The sequence below is a fragment of the Oryctolagus cuniculus genome, chromosome 10 (assembly GCF_964237555.1).
Source record: "Oryctolagus cuniculus chromosome 10, mOryCun1.1, whole genome shotgun sequence".
In the NCBI taxonomy this organism is placed as follows: Eukaryota; Metazoa; Chordata; class Mammalia; order Lagomorpha; family Leporidae; genus Oryctolagus; species Oryctolagus cuniculus.
The window spans coordinates 77,520,523-77,542,406 of NC_091441.1; the positions used below are offsets into that span (position 1 = coordinate 77,520,523).

At 49.0% G+C, this 21,884-nt stretch overlaps 1 protein-coding gene across 6 annotated transcripts in view; it reads left to right on the forward strand.

The window, feature by feature from the left end:
• Window positions 1-21,884, forward strand: part of EIF4E3 (eukaryotic translation initiation factor 4E family member 3) — a 411,364-nt gene that overhangs the window by 61,545 nt on the left and 327,935 nt on the right. For 4 of the 6 annotated variants that reach the window (XM_070050600.1, XM_070050598.1, XM_070050599.1 and 1 more), the window contains exons 3-6: window positions 4,944-5,038; window positions 6,127-6,187; window positions 8,594-8,660; window positions 13,223-13,378. In XM_070050600.1, the coding sequence (XP_069906701.1) occupies window positions 4,944-5,038; window positions 6,127-6,187; window positions 8,594-8,660; window positions 13,223-13,378 (379 nt within the window). Of the gene's footprint in view, window positions 1-4,943; window positions 5,039-6,126; window positions 6,188-8,593; window positions 8,661-13,222; window positions 13,379-18,203; window positions 20,118-21,884 lie in introns of those variants that run through there. The other 2 variants (XM_070050602.1, XM_051852216.2) reach the window with 1 other exon arrangement.

The following is a 21,884-nucleotide window of genomic DNA, read 5'->3' on the forward strand; positions in this document are numbered from 1 at the left end:
TTTGTGTTCATGCACCAGCATGCCAAGATGTGCTTGCATAAGTACTGAAATCAGAGTTGAGGCCCTCGCTGTGTCTTGTTGGGTTGTCATCTCTTCCTGTCGGTTTTGTCAGGACAAACAAAACCCGTGATCTGATTTTGTTTTGGTTTTCAAGAGACGCTTCTAAAGCTACAGCGCTTCGAGTGATCCTCAGAGTGTTTTCCTTATCTCTAGGGCAGGAGAAGCATTATTGTTCGAGGTGCTTCAAACCCTAGGCAGGTAGGTTGGCAGGGGGGTGAGGGCAGGAGCTGTGGTCTGGATGCCTCTCAGGAGACGTCGTGGCGTTTGCCAGCTCCAAAGGCCCCTGGATTTTACCTTAGGCAGGGGTTTTCATTTTAGAGTCATTTTGTCCATGACTTCTGTGGAAGTCATTGCCACGTGGTAGCAGGGGACTCAGGACACTCAGGCTGGAGTGAAGCTGACCACGGGACCTGGTGCAGTGAGGACATCTCAGTGAAGGACAAGTGGCTTCCCCAGGGGTCCCTCTCTCTCTGTGACTGCAGGACCTGGTCTGTGGCTTTCAAGATGGGAGAAAGATGCACCTACAGCATATACACTGATAGCGTGCTGGCTAAGGACTTAGGTGTCCCGGCTTCATTTTCCAGTGCTCTCTGTCCACACCTGCACCACTGAAACTGAAATATTGGTGCAGTCCTGGCGTTTCCTCTATTAGTTGAACATGTATAGGATAGACAGCGCCTAAGGACAGACCCCTGTCTGAGAAGCTGCTGTTACTGCAAATCTACCTTCAGCTCCGCCTGCATGAACACGGTTTCCGCAGAAGGGGTTCGAGGAGGGTTCTCAGTAGATCCACCATCTTGTGGGATTTTGTCTTCAGTTTGTTTTTTGAAGATTTATTTATTTGAAAGGCAGAGTCAGAGGTGGGGGAAGGGGAGAGATGAAGATAGAAGTCTTCCATCTACTGGTTCCCTCCCCAGATGGCCACAATGGCCAGAGATGGGCCAGACCAAAGCCAGGAGTCAGGAGCTTCATCCATGTCTCCCATAAGGGTGCAGGGGCCCAAGCAGTTGCATCCTCTTCCTCTCCTTTCCCAGGCACACTAGCAGGGAGCTGGCTCAGAAGTGGAGCAACTGGGCCTCGAACTGGCGCCCACATGAGATGCCGGTGTCACAGGTAGCAACTTAACCCTCTGTGCCACACACCAGCCTCTATCTTCAGTTTCCATCCCACAGTTCATCGTTACCACCTTTGTAATCATTTCAGCTCCCCCCACCCATAAAACAGATGTGAACACCATACACACTCACACACACTCACATTTGTCATGTGAGTTCGTTCAGGAGGCCCCAGCACCATTTTTCTTTTCTCTCCTTTTTCTCTCCTCTCTTCAGATTTATTTATTTGCTTGAAAGACAGAGTGACAGAGTGAGAGCGAGACAGAGAGAGGAGCTTCTATGTACTGGTTCATCTCGAAATGCCCAAAACAACTGGGCATGGGTCAGGCTGAAACCAGAAGCCAGAACTCCATCCAGGTCTCCCACGTGGGTGGCAGGCACACAAGCACTTGGACTTCCATCTGCTGCCTTTCAGGTGCTTTATCAGGAAGCTGCTTTGGAAGTGGAGGCCCGGGGCCGGCACTGTGGCGTAGCAGGTAAAGCTGCCGCCTTCAGTGCCGGCATCCCATATGGGCACCAGTTCGAGTCCCGGCTGCTCCACTTCCGATCCAGCTCTCTACTATGGCCTAGGAAAGCAGTAGAAGATGGCCCATGCCCTTGGGCCCCTGCACCTTCGTTTGAGACCCGGAGAAAGCTCCTGTCTCCTGGCTTCAGATCGGTGCCGTTCCGGCCATTGTGGCCAACTGGGGAGTAAACCAGTGAATGGAAGATCTCTCTGTCTTGCTCTTGCTGCCTCTCTTCCTCTCTCTCTTCAACTCTGACTTTCAAATAAATAAATCTTTAAAAGAAAAAAAAAGGAAGTGGAGGCAGGACTCCATACCAGGTCCTGTGATGGGGTATGGGCATCCCGAGCCATGGCTTAACCCATTGCACCACAATGTCTGATTGCTCTGGGACTTAGCCCATTCTCTCAGACCCTCTAGGAGACTCTGACTGCTTCCCTCACCACACGGAGCATGGTTCTCATCGGCACAGCAGTCCTGTGTTCATTCTACAACCCATTCCGAGCAGTCTGGCACATGTTTCCTTCCCCGTGGCCTCATCCTAACCCTAGTGGTCAGACCAGACAGTGATGCGTGGCCAGGCCTCTCTCTGTGCCGCAGTTTCCCTGTCTCTGAAGCAAGGATGCTCCCCATTCCCTGTCATCGTGCAGATCACACGAACAGAAAAGTTCATAGAGCAAAGCCTTGGCACAGGCGCCAGCTCAGGAGGTGTCACTTGTTGATGTTTTGATTACTGTTGCTGTCATTTTTATGTGACCCATTGCTGTGTCTGAGTCGGTTCAGGCTTTTGTAATAGAATACCATAGAATGGGCAGCTTAAACGAAACACCATACACACTCACACACACTCACACACTCACACACTCACACTCACACACTCACACACTCACACCAGTCTTTGTCATAGTTTTGGAGATGGGAAGTCCAAGGTCATGGCGGCAACATGGGCAGGTTCTGGTGAGGGCCTGCCTCCTGGTTTACAGGCGACTGTGGTTCTGAGCTCTCGCAGGGCAGACAGAGAGCTAGGTCTCTTCCTCTTCTCAGGAGGACACAACTGCCACCCCAGGGGCTCTGCCCTCGTGCCTGATCCACTCCTCCAGGCCCTCCCTCCTCATACTGCCCCTGGGGTTAGAGTCATGGTGTGGATTTTCTGAGGACCCAGACGTGTGGTCTAACTCCCTGGTCACGGGCAGCATCTTGCTTCAGCAGCTGAGCCAGTCCCTGTTCTTCTAGGAGGGGACAGAGGAGGATGGAGAGCCAAGAATCACCACCTTTTTGCCTCCTTCCACCCCCAGCCCTGAAGCCACATCATCACAGACTCCTTCCGGGCTGAGAAGTCACAGTGTGTTACAAAGAAATACACATACTCAACACTGGGCAGTACACATACTCAGTACTGGAAGCTTCTTAGGTACCATTAACCTGTCAGACCACTGGCAGAGTCCTATTTAGATTTTGTTTTTTAGGATAAAGCCAATCCATTTACCACAAAGTATCATTGACAGTTCAGCCATAACTGTTGAGAATCTGTGTGTGTTAGAGCATTAGATACAAAGACCGGACCGGCATTTAGCCTAGTGGTTAAGATGCTCACGTCCCACGTCAGAGTGCCTGGATTTAATTCCCATTTCCAGCTCCTGACTCCAGCTACCCACTAATGGAGACCCTGGGTGGGGAGGGGGAGATAGCATTGATGGTACAAGTAATTGGGTTCCTGCCACTCCTGTGGGAGCCTTGGATTGCATTCCTACCTCCTGGCTCTGGCCCTAAGCTGTTGCTAGTATTTGGAGAGGTGACCCTGCAGATGAGAACGCTGTCTCTATTAGTCTGTCTCTCTCAAATAGAATAGTTAGGGGGCTGACTTTGTGGCGTAGTGGGTAAAGCCACTGCCTGCGACACTGGCATCCCATATGGGCGCCAGTTCAAGACCGGCTGCTCCATTCTGATCCAACTCCCTGTTAATGCATCTGGGAAAGCAGCAGACGATGCCCAAGTGCTTGGGCCTCTGCACCCACATGGGAGACCTGGAAGAAACTTCTGGCTTCAGCCTGGCCCAGTCCCCGCCATTGTGGCCATTTGGCGAGTGAACTAGTGGATGGAAGATATTCTCTCTCTCTCTCTCTCTCTCTCACTCTCTCTCTCTCTCTCTTCCTCCCCCTCCCCTCCTCTTCCCCTCCTCTTCCCCTCCCTTCCTTCCTCTCTCCTCTTCCAATTTGTGTAACTCTGACTTTCAAATAAATAAATAAATCTTTAAAAAATAAAATAGTTATAGAAAAGTACAAAATGTAAAATATTTTCCCTTCAAGAATATAAAAGGGTGACTGGCACTGTGGCATAGTGGGTAATGCCGCCGCCTGCAGTGCTGGCATCCTGTATGGGCGCTGGTTCAGGTCCTGGCTGTTCTACTTCCTATCTAGCTCTCTGCTATGACCTGGGAAAGCAGTGGAGGATGGCCCAGGTCCTTGGGCCCCTGCACCTGCATGGGAGACCTGGAAAAAGCTTCTAGCTCCTGGCTTCAGATGGGCCCAGCTTTGGCTGTTGTGGCCGTTTGGGGAGTGAACCAGCAGATGGAAGACCTCTCTCTCTCTGTCTCTCTCTGTCTCTCTCTCTCTCTGCTTTTCCTCCTCTCTGTGTAACTCTTAAAAAATAAAAATAAAAAAAGGTTTAAATTCCTTACAAATTAAAGTTAACCTAATATACTTAAATAAACATTGATTTATACAGTAGGAAAATGCACGTTTTCCTCCTGTGTCAATTGATAATTTCTTTTTTAAAAGCAAATTTTATCACATATATTTGGGATTTACAACATGATGTTATGGGATGCATATAAATAATAAAATGGTTCCTATAGTGAAGCAGATTAACGTGTCTGTCATCTCGTATAGTTAATTTTGTGACAGGAAGAGCTAGAGTCTGTATAGCAAAAACTCTCTAATACACTACAGTTTGTTAACTTCAGTCCTGATGTTGTGTATTGCCTTCTCAGTTGCATGTGTTGGGTTACCCAGGAATGCTTCCTTAATCACCGTAGCTTCCTAAAACACAGAACCCGCCCTACCATGTCAAGGAACTTTCTTTCATGTGCCATTACATTTTCTCACAGAAAATTAGAAGGGATACTGAGAAAAGCCTATTTTGAATGCATAGTACTAAGTAAGAATCACTGTTTTTGTTTTTTTTTTTTTTTCTATAATGCATTAATCTTATGATCTAGCGGTGCAGTCAATACCGGGCTGCTAAGCAAAGTGTTTTTCTTTTAAAGATATTCTGGAGCGTGTACAATAACATACCTCCCGTGACCAGCCTGCCTTTGCGATGTAGCTACCATTTAATGAGAGGAGAGAGGCGGCCACTCTGGTGAGTGTCTAAGGTGCCACTTGAGGTCGAGGCAGGGGGGAAGTGGTTGTGAATACGTGGCAGAATCTGGCACCTGAGACGTGGCTCTCACACACAGACCCGGTGGAGAGCTGGCCGTGTGGTCTCTGGGGCGGTGTCATGGCGGGGCTGTGGGGCAGTCGGCCTGGGCAGGCTGGAGTCCCTGTTAGTGAGGAGGCCTCCTATCACACCCTGCAGCCTTCCTGAGCCATCTCATCATTCACACAGCGTAGATGGAGCTAAGCTCATTCAGGAGCAAATGACGGACTGCGCGAAGTCTGGCTGGTTTCCGGCAGCAATCCGCTAGTCTCCATCACATTCCCTTTGCTTTGCTCTGTGTTGCTTTAATTTTTTCAGGCGGGCTTCCCCCTTTGCAGAGGCAAGATGGCTTTCAGAAGCTCCCGCCTGCAGCCTGCAAATTGGTCAAAGTCAGCACTAAACAGCCCCGGCAGAATCCCTTTTCTCACGGTGGCGCACCCCACCATCCCTGGCCAATTCCGGAGTCCCGAAGAGGCAGGATTCTCAGGCAGATGCGGGCCGTGGGCCTGCCTTGGAAGCCAGGTTGTGGATTAACCTAGCCAAGTGGATCTGGCAGAAGAGCAGGGGCAGCGGCTCCTTTTAAGGAAAATGGGGTGCTCTTGCCAGAGCGGGGTGCAGGTGATAAACAGCAGAGTGTCCACCTTGGACACCTGTGGCCCCGGGGGTGATTGGAGAATCAAATGATAAAGTGTCCTGAACACGCTGCTGAAACGCCAAGGCCTCCACCCACGGGCAGCAGTCACATGAACTGCCCACCCCCAGAGAGTCTGGGGACACTTCTGGAAGAGGACCTCCTGACCCCCTCATCCTCCCTGCCCTGGGGGCCCCTGAATTCCCCTTCTCCCTCCCTGTTCCTGTTCTTTCTTTCTTGTTTCCTTCCGTGAAAGGACTGGGGGCAGTTTATCAAAAGATGCCCGATTGCCCTGGCTGCTGAGGTTCTGCGTCGTCACACTAGGTGAACGCAGAGCCGCTAAGTCTCGCATGAGCAGTCCTCCCTCGCACGTAACTCTCCCCCTTGCTCTTTGGTCCAGGGAAGAGGAGAGTAATGCAAAGGGCGGCGTCTGGAAGATGAAAGTTCCCAAGGACAGCACGGTAGGTTTGTTTCTGATCCTTTTCCAGGGCAGGCTGGGCCACGCTGGTCGCTGACTGCATGAGAGGAGCACTTTGTGCTTTTTCAGAGAGCCCACCTGCGGGTCTCCTCCCAGGCCTAGGGGTGAGAAGTTCAGGTCTGACTTCGGTGGATTTCTGCCTCAAACGGTCGCCTCAATCAAACAGGGATTGTCACCATACAGACACCGTATTGGAGTGTCACTATACCCCGGAACCTGCAAGCTCACGTCTCCCTCCAGCTTTGACTATCCTCTCCGGGAATCATTCCTGCCCTGCTGTAACTCACATGAGGGAACTGGTTCTAAGGAGTGGGGGGGGGGGGGCTCTTCCCTCTTGTGCTGTGGGGCAGGAGCAGTTCTGAGTGCCCCTGGCATGCAGAATGGGAGGCGTGGAACCTGCCCACTGTTTAGCTGTGCCCAGCTATATACAGCCTCTCAGGAAGGCCTGCTGGGCTGCAGGTGTGCAGTGGTCACGCATCAGAACCCTGGTTTCTCAGGACTAGGCTCTCACTCATCATATTAGCTGCAAATGATGAACATGACTATGGAATCCGTCATCGAAACCCTAGAAAACCCCCAGGCTTCTTTGAAAGTGGACGGAAGGGCCCATGCTCCCCAGTGTCACTTTCTCATGGTTTCTTTCATGTGGAGAAGCTCCCAGGATGGAAGTGTCTCCAGGAGCCCCCTGGTTTGAGCTGGGGTCCCTGCCCCATAAGCACACACCTGAAGTTAGCACCAGCTTCATTGGCTAAAGGCACAAACTCCATGTCAAGTTGTATAGGTTCGACTGTTACTTGGCACACGTTATAAAAAGTATCAGAGGAACATGTAACAGATCAGGCGAGAGTAAGAAGCCCCACTGCCTCCCCCGTAAAAAAGAGAGAACAGAATCTGTAAGAGAACGTAAGAATCTGAGATTTTACAAAATTCCCCCAAGTGTGTGTTCTCGCACCTTTTCATCTTCTTTATATGTTCACTGTAGACTTTGAGCTGTAGTAGAAGCACTCAAGCACTCCCGATGTCAGTGTTAATTGAAAAGTGGCTGTAAAGCTCTTTGTCTAACACATAATAAGGCGCCCGTGGCCAGGCAGGTGCCCTCCTCCCAGGCAGTTCAGCCTGCTCCCGTTGTGGCCTCTGGGAGGGAGTCTGGTGAGCCGGCTATGCCAGAAGGCCAGCCGGGAGCATGAAGTCTCCCTTCTCCCGGCTTCCTCTCCCCATGCTCACCTTCACCCCTCGTAGTGGAAAAGGCTGCAGGTGGACAGACGAAAAAGGAAAGCAGTGGCTGCCAGTTGGGAGAGGAGCAGACCCGAAGGGAGGATCCAGCAAAGAGAAAGGAAAAGCCACTTGCAGGCTGAGGGTTAACTGCCCTGCCCTGGTTAAAAAATGCCCGAGGCAGCATTAAGCTCATTCGAACATAAAACTAAACACTGTCACTGTAGTTAATATGTGTCGAGTACTTGGCTTAAAGCAAACATGTCGCGTGGTTGACGGGCTGGATCTTTAAGTGGAGCCCTTTTGTTGCAATCCCTGAGCTAAATCCTGTGAAGCATCTGTTGAGTCATCTCACACTCCCGGCACCCCTGGGAGGTCAGGCCTGTGGTGACTGCTTTACTCACCTACCAAAGCTGATTCTCAGGTTGTAAACTCCCAGGTCCCCGAGAGTCAGCAGCCCAGTCCTGGGAGACCTCGGAGCCTGGGGCTTGGCAAGAACACTGACTGGGAGAGCTTCAGGGCTCCCACTGGGCCGGGAGGGAGGGGGTTCTGCCTGCTCACTGTTCACTGGGTGCCGTTAGTAGACCCTTAGGAGAAGGACTTCCTAACAGGAGGTCGGAGATTGACCAGAGCGTGACTAATTCTTTCAGGGAAATTGCATCCGTTCATCCTTACCGTGCTCTCACTTAGCACTGCCTCAAGTGAATGGAATTCTGCAGAAGTCTAGCATTCAACAAACAAGGAATTGCCCTAAGCATATGAAGTACCTTATACATAATGAGAAAAACAGAGGAAAGAGTGTTAAAGAGGGTTTTACTAAGGGCATCCAGGTATTACCAGCTGATGCATTTTGTATCAGCAAGAGGTAAAGAAATGAGAACATTCTAAGTAAGTCGTTTGATTTCCTTTCTGGCCCCCCCAATCTTCTGGGCATCATCGGGGTCTCACAGAGAGGGGTTTCCGTGAGGCTGTGGCTCCCTTGGAGAAGTCACCAGAACAGCATATGCCACTGTGGGACGTGTTTACGCCTGGGGTTTGCAGCCATCTGCAGACCCCAGAGGTTTGGCATGAGAAGTACAGGTACAGTTGAGGAAAATGTAACTTGTCTGGCTCCTGAAGATGTTCTAAAAAATATGTATGTGTTTTGTTTTTCTATTTTGTGCCTCTCCCACACTAGTCCACAGTTTGGAAAGAATTGTTGTTAGCAACTATCGGAGAACAGTTCACAGACTGTGTGGCAGCAGGTAAGGGACCCTCGCTCCAGCCACCACCCCTGCCTCGTGCGTTGTGTGCTCGGGTTAGCCTGTTACTTGCACAAGTGTGTCAAGTGTGTCTTTGGCCGTTCGTGTGTCTTAGAGTTGTTTATTTTGTAACTGTGAGGTCGTTCAGACTTTTTTTCCCCCATGTGATTGTGAGGTTTACACGCTAGATGTGTGTGAATATGTACATTTATTTTCATGTGTGGATATGGGTTGAGCATCCCTAATCTCAAAATCCAAAATGCTCTGAAATCGGAGCCGCAAGTAGAAATTTCCATGCCTGACCTCTTGTGCACAAAATTTGTCTCATGCACAGCATCATTGAAAGCATTGTATGAAGTTAGCTTCAGGCTCTGTGTATAAGGTGTTTATGAAACATAGGCAAAGGGCCGGCGCTGTGGTGTAGCAGGTAAAGCCACCACCTGCAGTGCCAACATCCCATATGAATGCCAGTTCAAGTCCTGGCTGCTCTACTTCTGATCCAGCTCTCTGCTATGGCCTGGGAAAGCAGTGGAAGATGGCCCAAGAAAATAGCCTAAGTCTTGGGCCCCTGCATCCATGTGGGAGACCTGGAAGAAGCTCCTGGCTCCTGGCTCCTCATCTCTGGCCATTCCGGCCATCGGGGGAGTGAACCAATTGAAGGAAGACCTCTCTCTCTCTGCCTCTGCCTTTCTGTAACTCTGCCTTTTGAATAAATAAATAAATCTTAAAAAAAAAAAAAAAGAAGGAAACATAGACGAGTTGCCTGTTTTGACATGGGTCCATCCCCAAAGATACCTCATTTATATCTATAAGTATTCCAAAATCCAGAAGAAAAATCCCAAATCTAAAACACTTTTAGTCACCAGCATTTCAGATACCGAACACTCAGCGTGAGGTGTATGCATATTTTCCCCTCATAGCTCAGCTTCCCTGTATCCACAACCATCTGTCCAAAATAAGGAAGCAGGGAAAAAAAAAAAAAAAAAAAAAAAAGACGTCAGTTGGGCATGACACTGCTTGTGGTGGAGTTCCTTTCTCTGTCCCTGTGCTTCCAGAAGAGCAGAGTGCCCTTGGTGCCCAGTGAGGTGTCTCTGGGGAGGCAGGCACAGTCCCTGTGCACTTCCCGGTCCACCTTTGCACTTCTTCCCCTGCTCAGAGAGTTTGCACAGCGAGGCAAGCAGCTGTCGTCATTCTCATCCTACGGTGAAGATGAAATGCAAAGCTCAGGCCTTCAGGACTTGTCTTTGGAGACCATTTGCAAACACAAAGTGAATGTCCAAGAGCCTCCGTCGGCATGTTTCGTTTTGCTCCGTGTTGACCATGAAGCCACTCAAAGAAGAGAATTCACCTGCTTGGTTTTTTTTTTATTTTTTTTGAAGTTGCGCTTTCTTCTTGAGTCTTCTGAGTGCTTTGGAGGTAACACAGAGAGTCCTGTTTTTCCCATTCAGCTTTCAGTGCTGTTTTTTCCCTGCCTTTTTTTTTTTTTAAAGCTAATTGATATTGATCTGCTGGCCCTGCGACTCCTCAGGTGGAGCTCTGAGAGCCAGCCCCTGATGTCCCTCCATTCCCGTGGCAAGTTTCAAATCCATCTCGCTAACAGTTCCAATAATTCCTCTTTTGTTTTGCTTACCTCTTCCACCACTTTTTATTCACTCCAGACAAATCCCGGTTTAAGACAAAATTGCCCTAAGAGTTCCTCCATTCCGATAGGGAGTCCTTAGACTAAATGCATCCTGTGTGTGATTAGAAACACCTAAGTCCCTGAGAGGAGGTTTTTAGAATGAATTATCCTTGTTTCCAGGACCGGAGAAAATAGCCTAAGTAATAATAAATAGCCAGTATTGAGTAAAGACGTGCAATTGTTCTGCGGTTGACTTAGGAAAGGGAGAGCACCATTAACTATTAATGGTTACCTATTAATTAACTATTAACCATTAGCTCTTCCATTAACCTGCCCTGCCTCTTGGAGCAAGTCAGCCAGTCTCTGTGGGCCTCACACTGTCATCTTCAAACAGTGACTCCCCCTCGCTGTAGTGTCTAATGCTGCCAGTTTATGTGTTGCTGCGGGATCCAACTTAGGAATATGACACATTTGCTGATGGATCTGCCCCTGTGACAGGGCTGTGCTCAGGGCTATGCCGAGTGACCAAAAGCCAAGCCAAACCAAGATGGTGACAGCTCAGTTAAGCCTCGGACCAGGAGTGTGGGAAATGAGTGAGACCGACAGACAAACTCACACCTCCCTCCGAAAGGCGGATCCAGCCTGGAGAATGGCACACTGCAAAGCCTCCCTCTTCCCTTGGTTTTATTTTCACATAAAATTTAATGTTGTGCTCTAGCTCAAAGTATTTTTTTTTTAAGATTTATTTGTTTATTTGAAAGGCAGAGTTACAGAGAGGCAGAGAGACAAAGAGAGGTCTTCCATCCTCTGGTTCACTCTCCAGGTGACTGCAATAGCTAGAGCTGTGCCAATCCGAAGCCAGGAGCCAGGAACTTCTGGGTCTCCCACATGGGTGCAGAGGCCCAAGGACTTGGGCCATCCTCTAATGCTTTCCCAGGCCCTAGCAGAGGGCTGGACCAGAAATGGACCACCCGGGACTCAAACCAGCACCCATATGGGATGGCAGCACTGCAGGCGGGGGCTTTACCCACTACGCCACAGCACTGGCCCCAGCTCAAAGTGTTTTTAAAGTATAAATTAAAAACACACCTATACCTAAAAATGGTCTTTTCTTGACAGGGTAATAAATGTCCATGGATGGCGATGGCCAGACTCGTCTGTTTAGAACTTTCTATTGAAGTGTGATGCACCTACAGCAAACTGCACACACTGTGTGAATAGAGCCTCGTCAGTGCTCGCTGAGAAAGCTGTCCCTGGTGCTGGCACTCAGATCAGAGAGGAAGGTGCTACCTGCTCCCCAGAATCCCCCCAAAACCCTTCCCCTTGAGGGCAGCCACTGGTCTAACTTCTAACACCATGGGCTACTATCACCTGTTTGAGCATTTACCTAAATGGACTCAGTGTCAAATCCTCTCTGTTGGGCCAGGATCAAGTTCACTGGGAAAGGAGAGGAGGAAGGCAGGGAGGAAGAGAAGGGAAGAAGAAGGTGATTTCTTTCAGTGACTTGGATGCGTCTTTATTTAAATTATATCCTAGCAGGTGCCGCAGCTCACTAGGCTAATCCTCCGCCTTGCGGTGCCAGCACACCGGGTTCTAGTCCCGGTCGGGGCGCCAGATTCTGTCCCGGTTGCCCCTCTTCCAGGCCAGCTCTCTGCTGTGGCCTGGGAGTGCAGTGGAGGATGGCCCAAGTGCTTGGGCCCTGCACCCCATGGGAGACCAGGATAAGTACCTGGCTCCCGCCATCGGATCAGCACGGTGCTGATGAACCAATGGCAAAGGAAGACCTTTCTCTCTGTCTCTCTCTCACTGTCCACTCTGCCTGTCAAAAAAAATAAATAAATTATATCCTAAAACTGAGGTGTTTTAACCACCAGAAGACGGCTGGAAAAACCATTGGTGTGAATATTTAGATTCGCAGAGGCTAGCAAATCAGGCAAAGCGCAGTAACCAGAGCGAAATCCCCTACTTCAGACAGCGCTCATGTTTTGCATGTAAGTTATCAATGCGGAGCCTGCAAGGGCAGAGCACTGACCCAGCGTCATCACTGTGTCATCAACATGTCACAGTGGGAGTCGGAAGTCTGGACTGTTTCGCTGTAAACACAGTGACTGTGAGGGAGGGTAGCACAGTACAACGAAACCTCCCTACCTGGTCAGGTTTCTCAGGGTCCACCAGGCAACCCCAAACCCAGAATGCCTGTGCTCATTGCCGTGGGTAATTATTTTAATGTTCGTTCACTGAAGGACTCAAATAGCAGAGTTACTGTGACTCTGCACACGGTGCTAACAGGTGGCAGTCGGGTCGCTAGCCCCCAGTTCAATGCCCATGACCCCGGGGGATCATTGCTAGAGGAAAGCACCAGAGAGCAGGGAGAGTTAACAGGAGAGAAGCAGGCAGACAAGTGAAGCACAGAAAGCCGGGAAAACTGGGGAGGGACAGGCTGGGTCCCCTTAGCACAGGGGGCAAACAGCAGGAGCACCCCAGCCTCCCCCCCCCCCCCCCCCCCCGCAGCGCTGCAGGAAGTCTGGAGAAATTCTTGCTGTCCTTAACAAAGACTGCAGGGCAGGGAGGAAAAGTTCCTTTAAGGTTACTCGGCTTTTGGAGGGTGGGGAATTATGTGACCCATTTTAGAAAAAAACCTCATCGAAACAAGAAGTTTTGGTAACTTGTTTAAAAGGGCAAACAGGCTTATCTGGAAGGCGCGTTTGGCCAGAGGCGCTTTGTTGCTCCGTGTGTTTAGATGGGAGGGGGCGGGTGTATGAACTCGTTGTTCCCAGCACGTCCCCACAGAGATGCTGGCTGATTGCAGGTGTTTTTGCGCCACCTTCTTCTTCCCATCTTGTCCCGCGCTTACAAAGATAAAGCGACTCCGTGCTTGAACACCATCAGGCTGCCTTGCCGTGGTCACTCATGGCCTTTTGGTTTCCCCTCCCCTGCCCTGCAGATGACGAAGTCATAGGAGTGAGCGTCAGCGTGCGGGACCGCGAGGATGTGGTCCAGGTGTGGAACGCCAGCGCCTCGCTAGCAGGCGAAGCCACCGTCTTAGAGAAGATCCATGAACTTCTGCCCCACCTCTCTTTTAAAGCAGTATTTTATAAACGTAAGTGCTTCATTTCTGGTTCCTACTTTCTAGCCTAGTCTGTCATTCTCTCAGAGATAGAAACTGTGTTGCAAATGAGGTGAAGGCAGCATCATTTGAGATTCAACAATGCAGAGAATTCACTAAAATACCTTTGGATAAGTTTAGTCTCAGAAATTAACACGAGCTTTGATTCTTGCCTCACGGGTTGGACCAGAAAGGGAAGTACATACTGTCTTTGTTAAGTCTCAGAAATTTAAACCTGAGTTTGAATTTTGTTATGCTCAGAAAAAAAATGGATATTCTATTGGAAACAGCAATAACGAAAATGCCATTACGTGAACTGCCAGGTAGCTATTCAGTCATGCCTTCCTCAACAGCAGTGTATAATACGTAGCGTCTGTGTGTGGAGGCAGCTCGCTCTGAGCCTGGGCGTGATTGATTGGTCTGCTGAAGTGCTAGTACTTCCTCAGTGCGGGTGACTGTGCCACAGAACCGAGAGAACACCCGCGTGCTGGGTGAGAGGTCACCAGGACGAACAGGTGTGTGGACCCATTGTTTCCATCATGACTCACGTCCATTGCTTTTGTGTGCTCTTTGGAAAAAGTCATCTTTTCCCATAATGAAAACATCTTAGCGCCATGAAAGCCAATGTGTGGTAGAGACTGCAGATTGTACTTTTTTTTTTTTTTTTTTTTTTGGACAGGTAGAGTTATAGACAGAGAGAGAGACAGAGAAAAAGGTCTTCCTTCCATTGGTTCACCCCCAAAATGGCTGCTACGGCCGGTGCTGCACCGATCCAAAGCCAGGAGCCAGGTGCTTCCTCCTGGTCTCTCATGCGGGTGCAGGGTCCAAGCACTTGGGCCATCCTCCACTGCACTCCTGGGCCACAGCAGAGAGCTGGACTGGAAGAGGAGCTACCGGGACTAGAACCTGGTGCCCCAACTGGGACTAGAACCCAGTGCCCATATGGGATGCCAGTGCTGCAGGTGGAAGATTAACCAAGTGAGCCACGGCGCCAGCCCCTAGATCGCACTTTTAACTGTGAGTGAGAGGGGAGGATGGACAGTCCTACACATACAAGTGATAAATGTCCTGAACCCCAAGCTAGAATCAGGTGATAAATATCCTACACCCCAAGCTAGGATCAGGTGATAAATGTCCTACATCCTTAGCTAGAATCAAGAACCCACTGTTTTCAACTATTACATTTCACTGAATCTTAAGATGCCTTTTGGTGACAAGATGCCCTGTTATGAAGTCTTATGAAGAAAGAAAAATAAAAAGCTCCCAACCAGTTATTGATTCCAGAGGTCTTCAAATATGTGTGTGTGGCATTGGGGGCCCAGTGCATCTTAGAATCGCTGAAATACGCTGCCTGGTTGTTTCATGTTTCCCAACAAGGATTTTTTTTTTCAATCACATTTTTGTTTTGCGATTGTCCTCGTGCGATAGAGGCTGTTACAGCTCAGGCTTGATGTCCGGAATAGCACGATGCGGGCCAACGATTCAGGCTGTGCCCAGTGAGTCTGGTCTGGAGGTGCCCATCTTCCAGAATCTAAATGAAGGTTTCCCCATGAGAGCCAGAAGGGTGGCAGCACGGAAGGCGCTCATTGGCTCGCAGCATGGAAATGGCACGTTCATTGGTGCCATTTTTACTCTCCAGGGCTGCAGTAATTGCGTTTTCACTCCAGATACTACTTGAAAGGTCACTGCAAACCTAACTGGCAGAAGGTCCACAGATGGAAGTGCGTTCCACTGCCATTTACACATGGGGCTAAGACATTCTTTATCACTCACTCGGCCTTAGCCTTGACCCAAGGGAGGAGTCGCTGAGCCGGGCACTCTGGATTTCGGTGCCACTGTGGAGTATCAAGGAGGTTGGTCTTAGATGATCTCCAAGGTTCCTTCCATTTCAGAGTTCTCTGACTAAATCCCCAGGGCATATGTTGATTGACAGCAGGCTCAACAGATACTGGTTTGTTGGATAAGTAGGCCACAGAGTGTTAGGCTAGTTTCTAGAGCCATGGCCACACACTCAGGTAAGACCGACCCGGGACAGGATGATTGATGGCTTAGTTCTTGTGATGGGCGGGGGAAGAAGAGAGCCAAACAAAGGGAAAGGAAGTTGTACCCAGCCGGTTGAATGAAGGTGAACCCACACCCTGAAGGCGGATGCCATGGCAGGTTACGAGGGCTGCAGAACTGGCTCAGCAGACGTCCACTGTTTGAATCTCATCACTGGACATTTCAAAATGCAAGGATTATTGAAATAAAAAAATTGGAAAAACAACAAGCAATCTACTTTACTTGACATGAGGCAGGCGGTCTTTTCCTGAGCAGGGTTACACGCCGCGTGCTGCAGAAGTGACCTGGAAAGCTGAGGTTTGGGCCGAAGCGCCACTCACAGCACGATGCAGCCCAGGGGCAGGGGGTGCTCAGCTGGAAACGGCCAGAGCTCGCTTTTGCTCTGCCTTGTCAGTGGCATCCTGGTGTGAGCAGTCTCAAGTGCACAGAAGCAGGCGGACCGCAGACTTTGTGCGTAGAAAGAACCCAAGCCTGTTCACCCTCGGCCGACAGCAGGGAGATGAGGATCGGGCCGTTGATAACTTACAGATGATTATTTCACCGAGAACCTCACCGTGTGCAAAGACCCTTCCCTTCCCTCCCCATTTTGTTAAGCTCCGCAGAGTGGCTGGATAGCAGAGGTCTTTTCTGGTAGGCGAACTGTTTGGAGCAAGGATTGGCAAACTGGGAACCTTGGCCAAATCAGCCCTCCCCCCCTTCTCCCTGCCCATTTGCATAGGGGTGCAGCTGAGAATGATGTTTTTGCATTTTTAAATGGCGGGGAAAAAAATCAAAAGAACTATATTTTGTGGCACCTGAGCACAACGTGGATATCAAATTTCAGTGCCCTTCTATAAAGTTTTTTTTTTTTTTTTTTGACAGGCAGAGTGGACAGTGAGAGAGAGAGACAGAGAGAAAGGGCTTCCTTTGCCGTTGGTTCACCCTCCAATGGCCGCCGCGGCTGGCGCGCTGCGGCTGGCACACAACACTGATCCGAAGGCAGGAGCCAGGTGCTTCTCCTGGTCTCCCATGGGGTGCAGGGCCCAAGCACTTGGGCCATCCTCCACTGCATTCCCAGGCCACAGCAGAGAGCTGGCCTGGAAGAGGGGCAACCGGGACAGAATCCGGCGCCCCAACCGGGACTAGAACCCGGTGTGCCGGCGCTGCAAGGTGGAGGATTAGCCTAGTGAGCCGCGGCACCAGCACCCTTCCATAAAGTTTTATTGGCATTCGGCAGCACACACTTGTGTACATATTGTTCATAGCTGCTTTGCCAAGGTGCCAAAGCTCATGGTTGGGACAGAAACCATATGGCCCATGAAGACTGAACTATTCATTCCTTTCCCTTTTCCAGGAAGTTTCCGGCCCGTGGCTGGGAGTGGTTATAAAGTCCCTGTGTACCGAGGCTGATGTAGGGGCAGCTGCAGCCCCTGTGGTCCCTCAGATGCTCGGGGGCTGAAGGTTCTGTTCTGCTGTCTCCTTTACACGTCAGCGTGGTGGCACCCCAGCTCAGGCTGTCTGTCACACCTATAAGTCACAGAAGCCTGGCTGGTCCACACCTCCAGAGTTATCATTTGAAGACCAGGATCACTATAGTTCTACCGCTCCTCTGCCCGGCCGTAAAGCACCATCTATTTTATGGCAGAATGGTGGTGATTGCCCTGAGCACACACACAAAATGCAATATTTATATAGTTAATAGCTCTCACAAGTGTTCAATGACGTTAGCTCAGATTTCGGGGCAGCCTGAGATATCCCCAGGATCTCCAAGGTGTGCCTTTCCCAGTGTTTCATGCAAGGAACGAGCAGGCTGGAGTAAACATCAAAGATGTCTTTACAGAGAAAAATAGTCCTGTCTTCCCTCCCCACGCAGCCATCCTCGAGGGATTGCCTGTCTATGTGGACAACAGTAAAGTGGGAGGGGCTTCAGGGTCTGCCTTCTCTGTGCCTTCCATTCTGGGGCTGCAAGGGCCCAGGGTGCAAAGCGCACAGGCTCCTGCGCAGCCCCGCGGCTGAGTCAGACCTTGCTGGTGGTTAACCAAGGCCAGCACGGGGGTTTTCACACTTGGCCACTGGCCTTTATTATGCATTTCACAGATCTCCTGTTTCCCACCTCCTACTCTAAGAAATGCGAAGTCTTTGCAAGTATTTTCAGTAGCATATTTTTTTTTAACTCTCAAGTTCCTGATTATAATTAGTCATTCTGAAAGCCATCAAGGGGGTGGGAAATCCACTGGGGAGAACCAACCAACGAATGGGGAGTGGGAATGATAAAAGACCCTTCGGTATCTTGAGACTTCATTTTCCCCAGCAGAGTGCTGGGGGGAGGGGGGCGAGTATCACGGCTGTCACCCTTGTGTGTTTTTTTGTTTTGTTTTGTTTTTGTTCTATTTTATTTTTAAAGGTAGGCTTGTGAATGGCTCTGTTGTGGGTAACGGGAGGACCTCCCCTTGCATTTGTGGGGTGCAAACCCCCATCCCTGCAGCCTCTGCCTGGAGCTCGGGTGTATTCACCTCCTGGGCTTGCCGGCTGCCTCCTCCTCTCGGGAACAGCAGAGGCAGGCAGTGCGGCCCATGGCTTGTGTATCCCTTGATTTAATTTTCATTATTACGCTTCTCAGGAAATGCACGCCTTAGCTAAGAGTTACTGGCAGAAAAGGTGTTTTGAGTTCTTGCCAACATTTGGGGAAGCTGAATGAGATGCCGAGAGAAGGGTTGGCCCATCCTTTGCTTAAAGTTTTCTTTCCTTTTTTTCTTTTTTGTTTTTTTCTGTCCTTTAGCCCATGAAGAGCATCATGCTTTTGAAGGTGGACGTGGAAAACACTAATTGCACTCTGTAAAGAATTCTTTGTCCTTTGCTGATTGGTTTTGGAAACGGTCTTAACAGGAGGGAGAGTGAAGAGAAGACTTGCCGCAGCCCGGAGCTGGTGCATTTAGAGTGGGTTTCTGTGCTTGCAGAGTGGGCAATTAGGACTCAAAGTGGCAGGTGGGGTGGGGGGAGAGGGAGTGGGTTTCTACCGTCACATTACTTGTTTCCTTGGGGAAGAAAAATTATTATTATTTTTGCTTTTGAAATTCTGTTTTCTTTTTACTCTGAATTTTTTTGGGGGTCCCTTTAAAATTCCTTATTCAGTCTAATTATTGTTTTCTACACTCCTCTTTCATTGAGGCACAAGGCATCAGTTTGCCTTTAAGTAGCTCTGCCGTAACTAGTTAATGAGAACGTGCGCAGCCATGACAATACTGTTTTTGCAAACCATGCTGTACACGGAGGAATACGAGCTTGGTGAAACCTGTCTCCTGTCTGTCTGTTGTGACACATTCCTACACACTCTCAGCTGGGTATTGTTCTTGTCTCGCCCAGCGAAAAAAAAAACCATACTTCATCTGATTTTGCACTAACAGCACGCACATCTCTTATTTTTCATTTTTAAAACATTTTTGTTGTTAGCAATCAAAGGAAAATAATAGTTGGGTTTACCTAACATGAAAACGGTCATCACAGTTCAGATCAGGATATAAACCAAAGCCCGAGGTCTTTGGACCCTTCGTGGAAATGTTTCCAAGCAGAATTTCACTTCGGCCTTTTCAACGAAAGACTTAGCGAGGGATTTCCCTGCTGGGAAACCTGGCATTTTTGATTTCAAGAGAAGGTGACATTTTAATTGCTTGAACCAAGATTCTGCCAAAGGGCCGCTGTGTCTGCCCACTGAGGGCTTTGCACATCAGCCCCACCCCATTTTGTGCCCCCTTTACCTGCTCACCTGGAGCGTCCCTTCTGGCCATCGGTGGCCCGTTCTCCCCACTCTTCTTCATGTAGGAGCAGGAAGCCAAGTCTCGTGGCGCAGGTGAATATGAACCTTCACAAAGGTGGGCCTTGGGGTGCGTTCTCTCCCTGGGAGCTGTTGGAGTCCTTACTCTAGTTGATCCCATACTACCAACAGCGTACCGGTTTTCAAGGAAGGAACCGGTCACCCCAGGGCTCATGGAGGCTCACTGGGAATGAGCCGGTTTCCCTCTCTTGACCTGGCCGAGCCTCTGGCTGCCTTTAGCTGAACAGTGCCAGGCCCAGCTGGAGAGGCTCCTGTGAGCTTGTTTTGTCAGTGTCTGGAGCTCAGGCGTCCCCTGCACTCAGGACATCATTGTACCTTCAATGCCTCTTGCAGTGCTGACCAGCAGAGACAGGCTACTCTATGCCGCCAACATGTGTTTGTGAAATAAAATTCTCTGCTCGAACATGTTAAAGGACTTCCACAACGTCTGCTTATGAACGCTGTGCTCTTTAGTTGCGTTACTGATGCCTCAGCCAGCATCATCAAAATCCCTTTTATACGATGCTCTTTTCTAAACATGAGTTTCTGCTGTGATTTCAAAACTGAAGTGTGAGGATATCAGACCCATGTAGCACTTTACTAACATTGACCTTGTTTTATGACTGTTCCTAAAGGATTTTTTAAAAAAAATTATTCTGGACATGAATTAAAACTTTTTTTAAAATAATATAAGTATTTTTCTGATAGATAAGAAAAAAAGATATAATTGACTTCAGTATATTTGTCGTATACATTTCCATAAGTGAATGGATTTTGAAGCATTTTTATTTTTTTGAACTTTATTAAAAGATTTGTGATGACATGTTGAACTTTTGCATGTATATAGCCTTTGAAGTAAAAATAAAGTGAAATAAATAGGAATGCTAGGCTCACATCCATGCTTCCTAGTTTCTCTCGTGTATGCTCATGGGACATGGCTCACACACAAAGTGGATTTTTGTCCCAGTGAACTTTTGCAACTTTTTCTGACCCTTTGGAAAATACCAACTGTGAGAAGGATTGAGTTTGCCTAATGTTAAGAACCTATCATCTAAATTGCTTTAAGAAAGGATTTTGTCAGATTTTGCTTTGGAAATTGTTTTAATTGAATATTTAGTCATAATAGACTTGGTATGAACTAAGCTGATTTAATCAGTTTAAAAGCCTCTCATTACCTTCTTAGATTAAAGCAGCTAATACTTTCCTGAGATAGAAGGAAATAGTTGGCAGGGCATGTGACTTGTGTGTTGGGCAGTTTACCCATCGTGGCCAATGCTGGGCAAAGCGGGAACTTGCAGTAGAATCGTGGGCAGCTGAGCGGTTGCAGGTGCAACTCTGTGCTCTCTGCAAACAGCGTTCAGAAGCCCGGGGCTCCCTTTCCTGTAACTCTCAGGATCTGGGAGGCAGAGCCAGGACATCTCACTGCAACAAATACGTGTCCTTTGCTCCCATTCTTGCCCAGACAGCCTATTGTAGGCACTTGCTTAGGCTGCAAAAGTCACACCCATTAAACAAGGAGGGTTAGCGCCCATTTCAAGTAACCTGTGTACATTTCAAATTTCATAGGCACCTTCCGAGGTTGGCTTGCTCTATTTGAAGATTTCCTCTTGCCCCTCAACTTTTTCACATTTCTGAAATGAACCTGGCATTTACAGCAAACACGTACATTCACTATAAAGTTGCTGTGCCGTTCACGGTACGCTTGGTAGGGGAAAGAACACGAAAGGGAAACTCAACAGTAGCCAACTGTAGGGGTAAGTTGACTGCAGCCTTCTCCCCCTCCCCTGGCTTGTAGCTCAGGTTTACACCATGCACACAAGACTTGCTAGTTGAAAGAGACTGCAGATATAATTGGGTCCAGGAGACACTGCACTGCACAATCTGCCGACTGCACCTTGACCAAATTTGTGCCTTGTTAAAGGACACGAGGCAGGCAAGCGACAGAGCTGGGTGCTGGAATCTGCAAACCACATCCCCTGTTCAGCCACGGGTAAATGGAAAACACTCCCAGTTTGTCAACTTCACTTCCCGGACAAGTCACCCTGATGAAGCACGTACACTGACCTGGTCCAGTCTGGTCACTGACAGGTGTTCCCCTTGTGACAGCTCCTCATTCTCTCCCTTTCACTCTCGGTGGTGAAAGTGGCATGAGGGTTTGCCGTTTGAAGGTGACCTCACCATGAGGGTGTTGCCTTAAACCGTAGAGGTTGTGGAGGAGCCCACCTGTTGTTCTCACACCTACCCGGCGACATCCCAATGATGATGTGGCGGCCAGCGGTCCGGACAATGGTTCTGGCTCAACAACAAATGCATCCAGCTACGCTTGTGAAATTATCTTAAGATCCTCCTGCATTTTGTTCTTAACACTTCTTTTAAAATTTTGATTAGGAAAATGTTTTTAAAAATCCTTTAAAAATCATACTTAGCAATAAAGATTATTTAACTCCCTCACAGCTAATAAGAATGTGTCAAACACAAAGCCTCCACATGTGCTTCACATCTCACATCCTAGCCTCTCATCGGGCTGTAAGAAGCTACAAAGAGAAAGATAAAGTAACCTCACATGTAAGAAAGATGGCAAGTGTGGGAGTCTTCAAATAGTTCATGGAAGATGTGTGTTACAAAAAACCAGGCATGAGTTTCAAAAGC